This window comes from Papio anubis, chromosome 9 (genome assembly GCF_008728515.1).
Source record: "Papio anubis isolate 15944 chromosome 9, Panubis1.0, whole genome shotgun sequence".
NCBI lineage: Eukaryota > Metazoa > Chordata > Mammalia > Primates > Cercopithecidae > Papio > Papio anubis.
Window position 1 is genome coordinate 104869627 of NC_044984.1, and position 16370 is coordinate 104885996.

General features: G+C 44.2%; 1 protein-coding gene across 3 annotated transcripts in view; it reads right to left on the minus strand.

Annotated features, from left to right (window-relative positions):
* Positions 1-14099, minus strand: part of PPTC7 (PTC7 protein phosphatase homolog) — a 53246-nt gene extending 39147 nt beyond the window's left edge. The window contains exon 1 of one of the 3 annotated variants that reach the window (XR_635128.4): positions 13598-14071. Coding sequence is in view for 1 of the 3 variants with exons in the window: in XM_003907147.5 (XP_003907196.1) it covers positions 13598-13820 (223 nt within the window). In the remaining 2 variants the exon portion in view is untranslated. Of the gene's footprint in view, positions 1-13597 lie in introns of all 3 variants that reach the window. The other 2 variants (XR_635131.4, XM_003907147.5) reach the window with 2 other exon arrangements.
* Between the last annotated feature and the right edge of the window lie 2271 nt (positions 14100-16370).

Genomic DNA, 16370 nt, shown 5'->3' on the forward strand with positions numbered 1-16370 from the left:
TTTAGTCTCAGTCTATTTTCTAACATCAATTCTCAACACTGCCCCCTATGCGGACCCTACCAGCCATGAAACAGCTACAGTTTTGGGGATCTACTTTGCCTTTGCTGAGCCCTCAATCTGGAGCATCCCCATTCTTCTCATTTGCCTCAGCTTACTGAAAAACCCGTCTCTTAAGTCCTGACGCTGTGTCCCTACAACTTCATACGTATTTTTTTTTTATTTTTATTTTTTGAGATGGAGTCTCACTCTGTAGCCCAGGCTGGAGTGCAGTGCCGCAATCTCAGTCACTGCAAGCTCTGCCTCCCGGGTTCACGCCATTCTCCTGCCTCAGCCTCCCCAGTAGCTGGGACTACGGGCGCCTGCCACCACGTCCGGCTAATTTTTTTGTATTTTTAGTAAGGACGGGGTTTCACCGTGTTAGCCAGGATGGTCTGGATCTCCTGACCTGGTGATCCACCCGCCTCGGCCTCCCAAAGTGCTGGGATTATAGGCACGAGCCACCGCGCCCGGCCCTCATGCGTATTCTTTCACACCAGTCCTGTGCATGTTTGCCTTCCCCACAGGACTATGAAACATCAGGGTTGAAGTCTGTTTTGTTCATTAGTCTTTAAAACACCTGTCAGGAACTAATAGGAAGCAACCAATAAACAATGAATTCAGCTGACCACACATGAAAAGTTAGAACACCAATCATCTGGTATACACACTTTTAGCCAAAAACTCCAAAGGGATTGAACCTGGTAATGGATCCTAGCGTTTCACAAGGTGTCATTCCCTGGGTCAGAACTCGCTACAAGATGTTCCTCTAACAGGTCATTCAAAGAGAAGGCTGCCAGGCAAGGTGGCTCAACTACTTGGGAGGCTCAACTACTTGGGAGGCTGAGGCAGAAGGATGGCTTCAGTTCAGGTCGAGGCTGCAGTGCACTACAACTGCACCTGTGTAGAGAAAAGCTAATGTACTCCAGCCTGGACAATACAGCAAGACCCTATACTCCCCCCCTGTCCCCCCCCACCCAAAAAAAAGCCAGGCATGGTGGCTCACACCTGTAATCCCAGCACTTTGGGTGGCCAAGGTGGACAGATCACTTGAGGTCAGGAGATCAAGACCAGCCTGGCCAACATGGTGAAACCCCATCTCTACTAAAAATACAAAAAATAGCCGGGCATGGTGGCGGGTGCCTGTAATCCCAGCTACATGGGAGGCTGAGGCAGGAGAACTGCTTGAACCCAGGAGGTGGAGGTTGCAGTGAGCGGAGATCACACCACTGTACTCCAGCCTGGGTGACAGAGTGAGACTCCGTCTCAAAAAATAAAAATAAAAAAAGACAAAGAGAGGACTGAGCTGATGGAAAGAGCATTAAAGAAAGTCTGGAGATAACACTGCTCCCAACTTTCTTTGCCACTAACTGGACCTAAGATACTGGTCAAATCGTTTCGCTAAGATTTAGTTTCCTCATCTGTGAAATGAGGGGCAGGAAGACACAGTCTCTCTAGAGTCCTTTTCTTGGATCCAAGACTGTGGGACTTTTAAGTCACACTGCAGGAAAAAAGAGCCAGTTTAACAAACTCTTTATAAACAAAGGTTAACAAATAGGGCTATCCTGTCTTCATTCAGTTAGGAAAAGAAAACAAAACAAATAGGGCTATACTTTGCATTTCACATACAATATTACATTTACTGTATGGACTAGTTTTGAAACAAAGGCTCCATTTCAGGCTTCCCAATTTATCCTCTCTTGTCCTTATTGCACTGCCACATGTATATTTCCAGTGAAGTTTCAAAAATGATTTAGAGAGTGGAAACACTGCCCCTTGTCCCTTCACTTTAGTTTTAAACACCTAACTAAAATGTTGGCAAAGTTTCTCTTTTTTAAGCCACTAACAAACACCTCAACCACTTTTCAATTTGAAATTCCAATAAAAGAATAAAAGATGGTCAAGCATAAAATCCTGGAACAACAACAACAACAAACAAGATGGTTATAAATTAGTATTAATTGACTTCACTTAAGTCAAATGATCTATAAATATGCATGTATAGAATTGTGCAGTAATTATTGCTGCTCACCTCTAACTGTGCCTAATTTATAAATTAAACTTTATCACAGGTATGTATGTATGTATGTATGTATAGGAAAAAACATAGCCTATATAGGGTTTGATACTAAACAGTTTCAGGCATCCAGAAAACACACTAACCCTGTTATTCAAAGATCATTGAGGGTTTGGTGAATTGTGTATTTTAATAAGAAAAAAATGACAGGATCAAAATGGCCTCTCAAAACCAAGAGAAATGGATTTCTAACAACAATGCATACATAAGGCATCCTTATTTAGACTTTCTCATTTCATTGAAACACTAATGATTTCACCACCAATTAGTGGTCAACCTAGAGGCCATAGACAGTTTTCTAGCTCTTATGGAAACAGCTTAAATCTTATTTTCTTGCCCCAAACTGCTACTATTCAAACATAGCAGATGTGAAAACGGAAGGACTTTTTGTTTGCCTCATTTGTTGCCCAGCCAACCTTTTGCATTTACCTCAAATGACAGCATAGACTAATTTTGATAGTTCAAAAAACTTGCTAGGTAGCAGCATCCTTGAAAGATAATGTGGCTGGGTGCAGTGGCTCACCTCACACCTGTAATCTCAGAACTTTGGGAGGCCAAGGCAGGCAGATCATGAGGTCAGGAGTTCAAGACCAGCCTAGCCAACATAGTGAAATCCCATCTCTACTAAGAATACAAAAATTAGCCGGATGTGGTGGCATGTGCCTGTAGTCCCAGCTACTAGGGAGGCTGAGGCGGGAGAATCGCTTGAACTGGGAGGCGGAGGTTGCAGTGAGCTGAGACCACGTCACTACACTCCTGCCTGGGTGACAGAGTGAGTCTCCTTCTCAAAAAAAAAAAAAAAAAAAAAAAGACAAAGATAACAATGTACAGAGTAGTCCAAAAAGAAACAAATTCCCTTTCTTTTCAAAATACTTTGTTAATGAGTACCAGAACAGTGCAAAAATGTGTTGGAATTCGCCAAGTAAAAATAGTACTGGGCCCTTCAGCAGAAAGCACTCCTTACAGCAAGTCACTTTCGTAGTCTCTGGCAAAGTTTTTGCAGTCATTTGGTAGTCCTTAGGATTCACACCAACAATTCAATCCATTCTAGAACAGTTCATCAACTCTAAACTTATTCATCTCGAAAACCACTATTTGGGAACCTAGTAAATTCATAAATTCTTAAGTGAGACAGACTCAAGATCCACAATAAGCTTGCTGATGAGAGCAATTTCACAGCAGCTGGGAAAGTAATATATAACCTTTCTGGGGGACCTATGGTAATCTTTTTATTTATTTATTTATTTATTGGGACCAGTCTTGCTCTGTCGCCCACGCTGGAGCACAGTGGCGTGATCTCGGCTCACGGCAACCTCCACCTCCTGGGTTCAAGCAATTCTCCTGCCTCAACCTCCTGAGTAGTTGGGATTACAGGCGACTGCCACTACGCCCAGCTAATTTTTGTATTTTCAGTAGAGACGGGTTTTTACCATGTTGGCCAGGCTGCTCTCAAACTCTCGACCTCCAGGGATCTGCGTGCTTTGGCCTCCCAAAGTGTTGGGATTATAGGCGTAAACCACCATGCCTGGCCCTATGGTCATCTTTATCAAAGGCCTTGCAAATGCTCATAGGCTTTGACCCAGGAACTCCTCTTCAAGGAATTTACCCTGAGGAAATATTCGGATGTAAAGAGATACTCATTCTAGTGTTATTTTTAACAGAAAATTGGAAACAACCTAAATAACCACAAATAGAGGACTGGTTTAGTAACTGATAGGCTATAAATGCAGGAGAATATGATGCAGTTATGCTTACCAGTATGGAAACATGCACTCCAACATGCTTTTGGAGTCATACACTATTACAAACTCCATTTGCATACTCTTGCAACTTTTTAAGCTTTACAGAGTAGAATGCATATTAATCTAATGTGTATTCTATGTTATTTAATAACATGTATACAATTATATACACAAAGGCTAGAGGGAACCACAATGACTATAGCTTACTATAGCTGAGTTATGAATTATAGGTGTTTTATGTGGTACTTCTCTGAAGACGTGTTACTTTTATAAGCACTAAACAGCCATTATTTAAAAAGCACTACACAGGCCGGGCACAGTGGCTCACACCTGTAATCCCAGCACTTTGGGAGGCCGAGGCGGGCAGATTACTTGAGATTAGGAGTTCAAGACCAGCCTGACCAACACAGAGAAACCCTGTCTCTACTAAAAATGCAAAATTAGCCGGGTGTGGTGGCACATGCCTGTAATCCCAGCTACTCAGGAGGATGAGGCAGGAGAATTGCTTGAACCCAGGAGGCGGAGATTGCGCCACTGCATTCCAGCCTGGGCAACAAGAGCAAAACTCTGTCTCTAAATGAATAAATAAATAAAGGCACTACACAGGCTGGCACGTGGTTCATGCCTTAAATCCCAGCACTCTGAGAAGCTGAGGTGGGAGGATCGCTGGAGCCCAGGAATTTGAGACCAGACTGGGCAACACAGAGAGACTCTGTCTCCACAATAATTAAAAAATAAATAAATAAATAAAAATAAAAGCATTAGACATGCAAGCAAGAGACCTAGGTTCAAGTCCCAATATAATACTAACTATACTCCATTATTTGATGTGTCAATTTTATAGATGAGGAAACAGATTCAGATTAAGTGGAGATAAGAGCAGCAGCTTTGTAGTTACAAAGATTAAATAAGGTAAAATATAAACGCTTTTGCAACTTCTAAGGCACTATATAAAGCACTAGAAGGATGGGAGAATCATGTTTTGTGTTAGATATCAAACAACTGGCTTAGAAGAAAAAAGAATGAAGCATTTTTACTCCTTAAAGAAAAGCTTCTATCCTTCCCCATCCCCCAATCCTCAATCCCCAATCCTGTTGGGGATTTTTCCTGTTGGAGATTTTATTCAAAAATATTTAGCACATCTTTTCTTCTTTAAAAACTTTAAACTAAATTGAAAGAGCTGTGCCAGTTGTCAATTCAAGTTGAAATGAATAATAAGTCGTGTGTTAGCCTAATGCCCTCTGCAATAGGTCAGCTTTTACAAAAAGTCTTGATTTATGACATGCAATTTTGTGAACTGTTAGGAAACAAATTATTTTAGTTCTCAGGGAAATAGAAAACTCCCTATCAGATTATTATTATTATTATTATTATTATTATTATTATTATTCTTGAGACAGAGACTGGCTCTGTCATCCAGGTTGGAGTGCAGTGGCACGATCTCGGCCCACTGCAACCTCTGCTTCCAGAGTTCAAGTGATTCTCATGTCTCAGCCTCCCTAGTAGCTGGGATTACAGGTGCATGCCACCATGCCGGTTTTTGGTTTTTTTGTTTTTTTTTTAAACTTTTAGTGGAGACGGGGTTTCGCCATGTTGGCTAGGCTGGTCTTGAACTTCTGACCTCAAATGATCCACCTGCCTTGGCCTCCCAAAGTTCTGGGATTATAGGTCGTGACCCACCGCACCTGGCCCCTATCAGATTTTTAAAATATATGACAACTCCCAAACAAGACAGACTCATAAATTTTGTTGCTAACAACAAAAATTAGGATCCAGGACATCACTTCTTAAAAAGAGACCAAAAGTTAACATCTAAGTTTGAAAGGCAAGCTCACATTATTTTTAATAAACTAAAACTTCCAGTTTGAAAAGTCAAATTTCTTTAGAAATAAAATACTGCTAACTTACTTTTGCAAAGCATTTTCCTAAAACTTCTGAACCTAAAGCCCCAGGCAAGACCTCTCTCTAAAAGGCATGGGAACATAAAATGAATTTGACATTTAGCTTGAACTTAACTTTAGCATTTGAGCAACTCAAAGGACATGGTTGTAGGGCACATTCTAACCTGGTGTAGTGCTTCTGGTGTCATACACTAGTACAAACTCCATTTGGATACTGTTGCAACCATTCAGGTTATGTATTGCCCAGTTTCATAAAGCAGTGCTAAAGTTCAGGGTACAGCCTCCTCCCATCCAGGAACCCCACCTCAAAAAAAAAAAAAAAAGAAAAGAAACCTCCACAACAGCTTCCATCTGTAATCTACCTTCTGCTACAATTTAAAACCTCCTTTAAAAAGGCACTTATAAAAAGTAAACAGTTATGCTTCTAAAATTCAATTACTTGCACTACAGAAAGATTCAACCAGAATCCTTTGAAGAGATTAAGAAATTGAGAGATAAACTGTAAGTTAGGAAAATTTTAAACTAAGCTAGAAAAATCTCAAAACAGTTGTGAAGAAAGGAAAAGTAGCTCTGAAGCTATAACAAATGAGGAAATGACTTCAAAAATAAAGGTACCTTATAAGTACCTTATAAAAACTGCAATACACCTATATAGCAAAATGAGAAAAATATCAAGGAACAGAAGTTTAAAAAGCAAACAGCAAACCTCTATCCATCAACCCTGTAATCTTACGTATTACAGAATGAAAGAACACTCAGAATAGTCAGAAAGCCACTAGTCAGTGGCTTCCTAAACCCTGCTATTTCATTAGTCCTAGACGGCTCTTTTACTAAACCCAGTCACACTTCCTTATTAATATTCCACAATTCTCTTGGAAGCACACAGCTCATTATGAAATCAGGCATATTTAAAACACCGACTGATCTTAGAATTTATATATTTGATTACTGCAATTTTAAAAATATTTCCGCTTAAAGTAATTATATGTATATTAATACCATATAACTACATAAAAAAAGAGCTATATTTCTCACAAAGTTAAACAAGGTTACAATATGACCCAGCAATTCTACTCCTACGTATATATCCCCTCAAATTAAAAACATATGTCCATACAAAAGCTTGTACACAAATGTGCTTAGTACTATTCACAGCAGCCCAAAGTGGAAACAATTCAGTGGCCCCATCAACAGATGAATGGATCAACAAAATGTGGTATATTCATACAATGGAACATTATTCAGTCATAAAAAGGGAGGAAGTACTGACACATGCTCCAACATGGATCAACTCTGAAAACATGCTAAGGGAAAACATGCTAAGGGAAAGGCCACATATTACATGATCCATTTGTATGAAATGTCTCAAACACAAATCCACAGACAGAATCTAGTTTCTGTTGCCAGGGACTGGGGGATGGGGAGTGACTGCTAATGGATAGGGGGTTTCTTGGGGGGTGATGAAAAACATTCTGGAACTAGATAGTGGCAGCGGCTGTACAACTCTGTGAATGTAAAAACTACTGAACTGTACACTTTAAAAGGATACATGCTATGGAATGTGAATTATACATATCAGTTTTTAAAAATTCACTCAAGGGGCTGGGCGCGCGGCTCACGCCTGTAATTCCAGCACTGTGGGAGGCAAAGGCAGGTGGATCGCCTGAGGTCAGGAGTTTGAGACTAGCCTGGCCAACATGGTGAAACTCCATCTCTACTAAAAATACAAAAATTAGCCAGGTATAATGGTGGGCGCCTGTAATCCCAGCTACTTGGGAGGCGGAGGTTGCAGTGAGCCAAAATCGCACCACGGAGGTTGCAGTGAGCCAAAATCGCGCCACTGCTCTCCAGTCTGGGCACAAGAGCATGACTCTGTCTCAAAAAAAAAAAAAAAAAAAAATTCACTCAAGGTCATATTTGCTATCAACAGGTAGATGAAGCTGGAATCTGACTTTAAGAAAATTATGGGCGGGGCGCGGTGGCTCAAGCCTGTAATCCCAGCACTTTGGGAGGCCGGGAAGGGACGGGTGGATCACGAGGTCAGGAGATGGAGACCATCCTGGCTAACACGCTGAAACCCTGTCTCTACTAAAAAATACAAAAAACTAGCTGGGCGAGGTGGCGGGCGCCTGTAGTCCCAGCTACTCGGGAGGCTAAGGCAGGAGAATGGCGTGAACCTGAGAGGCGGAGCTTGCAGTGAGCTGAGATCCGACCTCTGCACTCCAGCCTGAGCGACAGGGCGAGACTCCGTCTCAAAAAAAAAAAAAAAAAAAGAAAATTATGGCACATCCTGCACATGTATCCTGGAACTTAAAATAAAATTTAAAAAAAAAAAAGAAAAGAAAGAAAATTATGGTAATATAATGAGACTGGTGTCCTGACATGGCTTGAAATCTAGCTGAGGAAAATTCCAACGAGGACTTCTTGAAAGACTGATGTTAGCCGGCACACACACACTCTTCAAGGTGACTACTTTTTTAAATGGACAACTCACTTTCAGAATAGAGGTTCTATAAGTATATTAAAATGATCATGACTGTTTGAGAACACCAAATTCTACCTCATCCATTCACTTCCTAAATAGAACTTAGATCTTAATTTTGTTCACACGATCTTTATACCTTAAGACAACCACTTTTAAGACAGACATTACTCACAAAAACACTTCAAAATCCTGACCACGATCAAAATCAGATCCAAAGGCTGGGATATGAAATTATTTTAATTTCATTTTTAGGCTTCAAGTTTAACCAAGCTTAAATAAACATCCCACAGTTTCATAATAAATACTTTACAACTCAATATTCAGAGGTCAAATTTTATATGGCACAGACCAGGCTGCCATTTTTAAAATAAGTGGTTTCTGTAAACTGTGGTTTAGCATGCAGAGGAGTTTTTGTTGCACTTCAGTTATGAGTCAGAGTGAATAAAGAAGTTATAAACACACACACATACACACACCCAGGAAAAGCATTCGAAGGACAAAAGTATCAGGAGACTGACTGGTTTTTAATTCACATATATCATCAAGAAAACCTGACCAGTAGTCTAACGGGGAGAGGGCTGGGAAAGACAGTCTCAGTTAAGAGACTGAGATAGGTGTCAACCTCAGTTCCCGTAACTAGTAGAGTAACCTTGGGGAAGTCATCTGACTCTCTGGAGGCCTGTTTTCTCATCAGTGAGGTGAAAAAAACTAGACTCCAAGGTTTCTAAGTGTTACAATTCTCAATAGTCTTTGATTCTATTGTTAAGTAGCATAAGGCTGTGGGAAGCCCAGCTATTACACCATGCAGTTCTCATATTTTTGTGCACCTAGGAAGCCATGCCATATAGAGTAATAAGAGAACTTGGAATTTGCCACAGGGAAGAAGGAACAAGAAAAGTGTACATAGCTCCCGCTAGTACTGGTTTACTCCTGTTGGACCTAGTAAAGAGAAAGCACCTTTGTCAATTTTCCAGAGAATGATAGGAGTGGTTCCTATGTCTCACCACACCCACCATAGTTGGTTCTTCCAAAAAGAAATCCAGTGGGGACTATACAAAATGCTGTGAAGCACCAAGTACTATTAGTCACTGCATGACTAATAGGACAGATAAATTTTAAGTTAAAGAAACAAAGCTTTCTCTTTCTCATATAAAAAGAAAGAAACAGTTTTCAATCCAGTCAGAGTCCTAGATGACCACAGTAAATAATCGGTTACACAGATACTCAGTAATAAATATGGTGTCAATTCAAAGAAAATTAATTATCTACAGAACCAAAAGGTTCAAAAAGCACTTAAGTTCAACGTAACGTTATTACTCAACACAGCTTTTAATGTAATTCAGTTTGTAACTCCAAACTCTAGAGTAGACAGCAGTATTAAAGAGTCATTGAAAGTCATCACCTTAGCCAGACACCGTGGCTCACACCTGTAATCCTAGCACTTTGGAAGGCTGAGGCAGGTGGATGACATGAGGTCAGGAGTTCGACACCAGCCTGGGCAACGTGGCAAAACCTCGTCTCTACTAAAAAAATACAAACAATTAGCCAGGCCTGGTGGCACATGCCTGTAGTCCCAGCTACTTGGAAGGCTGAGGAACGAGAATCGTTTGAACCTGGGAGGCAGAGGTTGCAGTGAGCCGAAATCGCACCACTGCACTCCAGCCTGGGCAGCAGAGCAAGACTCTGTCTCAAAAAAAAAAAGTCATCACCTTTTACAGTATCAATAAAATAGAAGTCACCATCATATGAACTGGTTCAGGACAGCCAAGGATCAAATGAGGCCAACTCATGAAGTTATTTCAGGTGGCTCCCAAGACTGCCGTCCGGAAGAGCTCCTCCATAACAGGACAGTCCTGGAGAACCTGTCCTTCACTTCCCCTATCCCCTACCATTTGCATATGTGCATGCTTGATCTTTGTCAAACATGGCTAACAACCACCCTTTGGTTACATCAGCAACCACTATCTGACTGTGTCTACTGGCATTCCCTTCAAGAAGGGTACAGAGCTGGGGTTCTTGATCTGATTCCTATGCATGGACCTCTAGGTGGTATTAGAGGAGTCACAGAGTCAGCAAAGTTCCTAAGAGCCTATGCAAAATTTTATCTCTGCGCACAGGGTCCTGAGGAGAAATCTCTTGGACAAAGATCCTCAGGGGTTGTGAACCAAGGAAAGCTAAAAACCACTGGTTTAGTGCTACACACAAAACAGGCATCTACCAAAGGTGCCCATGACACCTTTCATTTAAGGTGCAGAACAACAAAGGGTGCCATCTATTCAAAGCAAAAGGAAAATATGGGCCGGGCGTGGTGGTTCACGCCTGTAATCCCAGCACTTTGAGAGGTCAAGGCAGGTGGATCACCTGAGGTCAGGAGTTCGAGTCCAGCCTGGCCAACAAGATGAAACCCTGTTTCTACTAAAAATACAAAAATTAGCCGGGCGTGGTGGCGCACGCCTGTAATCCCAGCTACTCAGGTGGCTGAGGCAGGGGAATCGCTTAAACCCGGGAGGTGGAGGTTGCAGTGAGCTGAGATGGTGCCATTGCACTCCAACCTGGGCAACAAGAGCGGAACTCCGTACCACCCCCCCACCACCAAAAAAAAGAAAATAACAAAAGGAAATATGAGATGATGGTCGGAAGCTGTAGTCACTAAGGGTCAGGTCGTCCATTTCCTTCATCCCCTAGTCCAGATAAAGAAAAGGAGACTCAAGAGAGGCTCTGCCCAAGACCACATATCACATAGCTACTAAGTGGCAAAGCTGAGCATCAAAGTTCGCTGGATTTCCATCAGGATGTCTAGGGCATGAAATTACGTTTATACTTTTTTAGAATGGGTTTGACCAAAATCCCCCCAACTCTTGTAAATATCCCACTCCATTGAGAAGGTAGCCTTCCAAAGTTTTGTTGTATCATATTGCTTTTTTTTTTTTTTTTTTGAGACCAAGTCTTGCTCTGTTACCCAGGCTGGAGTGCAGTGGTGCGATCTCGGCTCACTACAACCTCCATCTCCCAAGTTCAAGCAATTCTCCTGCCTCAGCCTCCCTAGTAGCTGGGATTACAGGCGTGTGCCACCACTCCTGGCTAATTTTTGTACTTTTAGTAGAGATGGGTTTCGCCATGTTGGCCAGGCTGGTCTGGAACTCCTGACCTCAGGTGATCCGCCCACCTCGGCCTCCCAAAGTGCTGGGATTATAGGCGTGAGCCACCATGCCCGGCCTAGCCTTCTAAAATCTTAAAATCAAGCTTCAATATAGGATTTGACACATTTAAATACTCCACAAATCATCAATCAAGTCACAGATCTTCCACAAAAGCCGCATACAGATTTTTTTTTTTTTTTTTTTGAGAGGGAGTCTCGCTGTCGCCCAGGCTGGAGTGCAGTGGCACAATCTTGGCTCACTGCAACCTCTGCCTCCCTGGTTCAAGTGATTCTCCCGCCTCAGCCTGTTGAGAAGTTGAGACTACAGGCGCGCGCCACCACGCCTGGCTAATTTTTGTATTTTTAGTAAAGACAGGGTTTCACCATATTGGTCTGTCTGGTCTTGAACTCCTGACCTGGTGATCCACCCACCTCAGCCTCCCAAAGTGCTGGGATTACAGGCATGAGCCACCACGCCTAGCCCAGCATACAGATTTATAAGGTGAACCTTAGAGGCTCATTATCCCCTATCTTATGTTATGAACGAAACTTTAAAAAGCAACACAGGGGCCGGGCTCACACTTGTAATCCCAGCACTTTGGGAGGCCGAGGCGAACACAAGGCCAATCACAAGTTCAGGAGTTCGAGACCGGCCTGGCCAACACAGTGAAACCCCATCTCTACTAAAAATACAAAACTGAGCTGGACATGGTGGTGGGCGCCTATAATCCAAGCTACTCGGGAGGCTGAAGCAGGAGAATCGCTTGAACACAGGAGGCGGAGGTTGCTGTGAGCCGAGATTGCACCACTGTACTCCAGCCTGCCGTCTAAAACAAAACAAAACTAAACAAAAGCAGCACAGGTCACAAGCTCACTGAGTGAGGCACTTCTAAATGTATCAGGGAAAAGATAGCTATTGACAGCTGACTTCGGGGCGGATTTGTACAATTTCAATCTGCAAGCTGCAGGACCTTTCTAAGTCTCCCTCACGTGAATATCAATAGCGTTGCCTAAATATTAAATGCTTTTTCTTCAACCCAGATAATGGGGTCATTCATAAATTAAACTGAGAACAACCTTTCCATTCCCATGTTCACAAACACTACATGTGGTAGAACCAAAGATACCAGGCAATTATTCTGAGATCAGATTAAAAAATAATTACTGTCATAAAAAAGTTACAGAACCATTCGTTCCAATGCCAAACTCTGCCTCAGCATATGAAATTTAAAGTAACCAAAAACTTAGTCTCACCTGGGAAGGGAAATCAAAGTGACATTTGAACCCAAGTTCAATGACAACACGTCCTTCAACTTCAAAGCGAGTGCTTTATTCATTCAGAGTTTTAACGGCACAGTATCCCATAGCATACACAAAATCTCCTAAGGCGTACATTATGATAAAGTTCCTGACTGCTTGTGAATTATATTTAGCCCTTTCTGCCAGCTCTCTCCCTGGTCTCCCACCCCCCAAACGTATAACTGGAATAGGCCTCAGGGAGCACCTGTGGCCTGAAAAGGCTGTGACCAATCTCAAAGCTTTCCCGGCTGCAGTCTACAAGTAGGTTCCACCATTCTATTTTGGATTAAGGAGACTCTGCCAACCCCCAAGTGACCGCAAGTGGACAAGATCAATTTGGGAGAACACGCTGTGAGGGTTTCTTCGCCAAGCCAGCAGCCCCCACAGCCAGACTGCGAAAAGGGTGAAGATTTGGTCACCATCCAGGCGGCGAAATAATACGGCCGGGCTGTCTGGGGGTTCACGATTGCCCGATCCCACAGCCTGGGCCGGGCTGTGGTGTCGGGAGCACGCGAAGAGGCAAGGATCCCCGGGGCACGCGAGAGGGAACCAGAGCGAGGTTAGGAGCCTGCAGGTGTCGCCCAGGAAGGGGACGAGGTCGCCCAGGGCTGGCACGGCCGAGTGAGACCGAGAGTGTGGTTCTGGACTCGGACAGACCGGTCACACTCTCGGGTTGTGACCTTGAGCACACGACTTGACCGCTGTGGGCCTCAGTTTCCTCCTCTCTAAAATGGGGGTCGTTCAAGCGGAAAACGCGCCTCGGAGCGCTTGGCACGGCGCCTGGCGCATAGTAAGCGCTCCCTCCATGTGAGCGCTCTGGCTCCTTTCGCCGCCGGGAGGAACTGGGGAAGCCCCGCGCGGGGAGTCCCCGGGAGGCGGATCCGAGGCTGGGGCGAGGGAACCGGGCCGGGGACTCACCCAGCACGTCCGCGGAACGGTGTCGGGCCACGAAGCACGCGTCGTCCCCGTAGCACGCGCCCTTCTTGAGAAGGCCCTTACGGAAGTCCTTGCCGAAGCCGCAGCCGGCCGTCACCAGCCCGTAGTCGCCGCCGCCGCCGCCGCCGGCCCTAGGGTCGGTCTGCGAGAGGCCGCCGAGCACGGCGCGGGCCACCAGGCGCCCGTACGAGAGGACCGAGAACATCGCCGCCGCCGCCCCCCCGAGGAGGCGGGGGGCCGGGGGAGCAGGAGGACGCGGAGGCCCGGAGCCGGCTCTCTCCTCAGCCGCAGTCGCGCCGCCGATGGGGCGCTCCTCAGGGCGGCGCGCAGTGGCCGCCGCCGCCCCTGCCCGACGCGCGGGGCCTCGCACACGCTCAGCCGCGCGCACCGGAGCCAGAGCGAGGTCAGAGCCGGCGGCTTCTCCGCCTCAGCCCAACTGAGGTCCCGGCTGCAGCCGCAGCTGCCGCCGCCATCTTCCGCTCCACTAGCGTGTTCCGGGCGGCGCCGGCAGCACCGCCCCCTCCCTGGCCCTGCCCCTAGCCCCGCCCCGATTCAACGCTCAGCCCCCCCAAGCCCCGCCCCTCGGGCTTTCAGCCTTATGTAGTCACCAACGTTGAGCATGCGCAGAGAGTGCAAACGCAGTGTCTCCTGGGAATTATAGTCCCGGAGTCGTAGTCACTTTTGACTTGGCTGCCAAAGATTTAGGACCTAGGAGGATTCCCCAAACCCGGGACCTGTGTTAAGTTAGTAGGAATTGTAGGTGGGCCACGTGAGGGTTTTCTCCCCTGTTTTAACCGTATCTTTTAAAGCCTGTTTTAAATAAATAACGCCACCATTCCTTTAAACAAAAACCTGCAAGAAACCAGAATGGAGTCACATAATGAGAAACAGAGGTACACAGATCTAGTGACACCTCCCCAAGTAATATACTGGAAGGATTTAGGCCGGCAAACTGTTTGGAAAGAAGAGACTTTTTGTACAGTCTTTTAGGAAAAATTGAGAAAATGTTATGTGTCCCTATCAGAGTGGGAGGGGACACAAGTGGTGTCATGTCCCTTTTGCTAACTGGCCTCTAGCCATGCTCACAGGGCCTCAAGACCTTTGCCCTTGCTTTCCCTTCTACCCTCTAGAATGCAATTCGTTTATCTGAGGGTCCTGTGTTTTCTGTTGCTATATCCCCAGAAGACATAAGCACACAGTAAATATGTGAATGAATGAAAGAATGAATGAATATTTCACTAGATTCTAAGTTTCCCAAGGACAAGGATCATTTGCTGCTGAATTATTAGAATCTAAAGCAGTGCCTAGCACACAGTAGGAGAATGTGTAAATGTCTGTGGAATAAAAGAAGGAATAATAAGCTGGGTGTGGTGGCTCACACCTGTAATCCCAGCACTCTGGAAGGCGGAGGTGGGCAGATCACTTGAGGTTAGGAGTTCGACACCAGCCTGGCCAACGTGGTCTCTACTGAAAATACAAAAAAAAGAAAATTACCTGGACTTGATGACAAACGCTTGTAATCCCAGCTACTCAGGAGGCTGAGACAGGAGAATCGCTTGAACCTGGGAGGCAGAGGTTGCAGTGAGCCGAGATAGCGCCACTGCATTCCAGTCTGGGAGACAGAGCTAGACTCCATCTCAAAAAAAAAAAAAAAAAAAGAAGGAATAATGGAATAAGAACCACAAATTATAAAAGAAAGTAATGTTTGCTGAATACAGGAATGATTGAGTGAGTGGGGTTCACAAACAGCAGAAAATGAGCTTTGGGGCAAGTAATCCAATTTAGAGTAATTTTTAGTTTGATTGAAACATGTATTTCTCAGAAACAGCAGTCTTTTTCCAGTTCACTTTTGACAAGACCATTGTTACTTTGGGGATTCCCACCTTATTTTTAAATGGTCCTTTTTTATGCTTTCTTAATATATTTTAAATGCTGCCAACTATCAACTCAACACACATTATTCTGTTATCCTAATTACTGTCATCATTAAACACTTTTGCAGTTCACAGTGTGCCAAGTACTCTCTATATGTTTCTGTCTTTAAGGGCTTTCATCAAAATTGGACTGAAGAAATGACTTCACCTAGTGGCATTTTGTCAAATATACAGAACCCAGAAAATGTTCATTTACTGGATAAATGGCATAGTAATGACAATAATGCATTCACACCTTGCTTTTTTTTAAGGGCGCAAGAATTGGAGAGTTCCCAGAAGAGGGGGTAGTGCCTCTCGGAATCCTCTACTTGGCATTTATATTTCTGCCAGCTGTGCTAAAGGTAGCTCTTTCAAGTATACACACCACTACCAGATCCCAGTCAGCCTGGCAGGTAATTCTACCCCAAGGACAAACTTTTTAAAATAGCATGTCAACCCTATTTCTTGCCTCGTCAAACTCCTTCAGACTGCTCCTACTTTTCCTTTTCAGGGTATATATTACCTAATTTCCGTGTCAGTCACAAGAACCGGTTTGATGGGATGAGTAGGAACCTAAGATGTGACTCTAAAGCCAGTAACTTCTGCTCCGATGGGGCCGCTGTTTTTATGATTAAGTGATACCAGTGCCTTGAGTTCCGGCAAATGAATTTCCTGCAAGTGAGTTTCCTGCAAATGAGTTGCCCACAGAAGCATGTGGCGAACAGAATCCTTCTCAAAACTCCTTTGCAAGTTTTAAAAGAACAGGAGATAGGGCCTCGGGTTCCCTTGAATCATTTATTCCAGAGCCAGCTCTGAAGTTTCATCACCATGGGGGAAGCCAG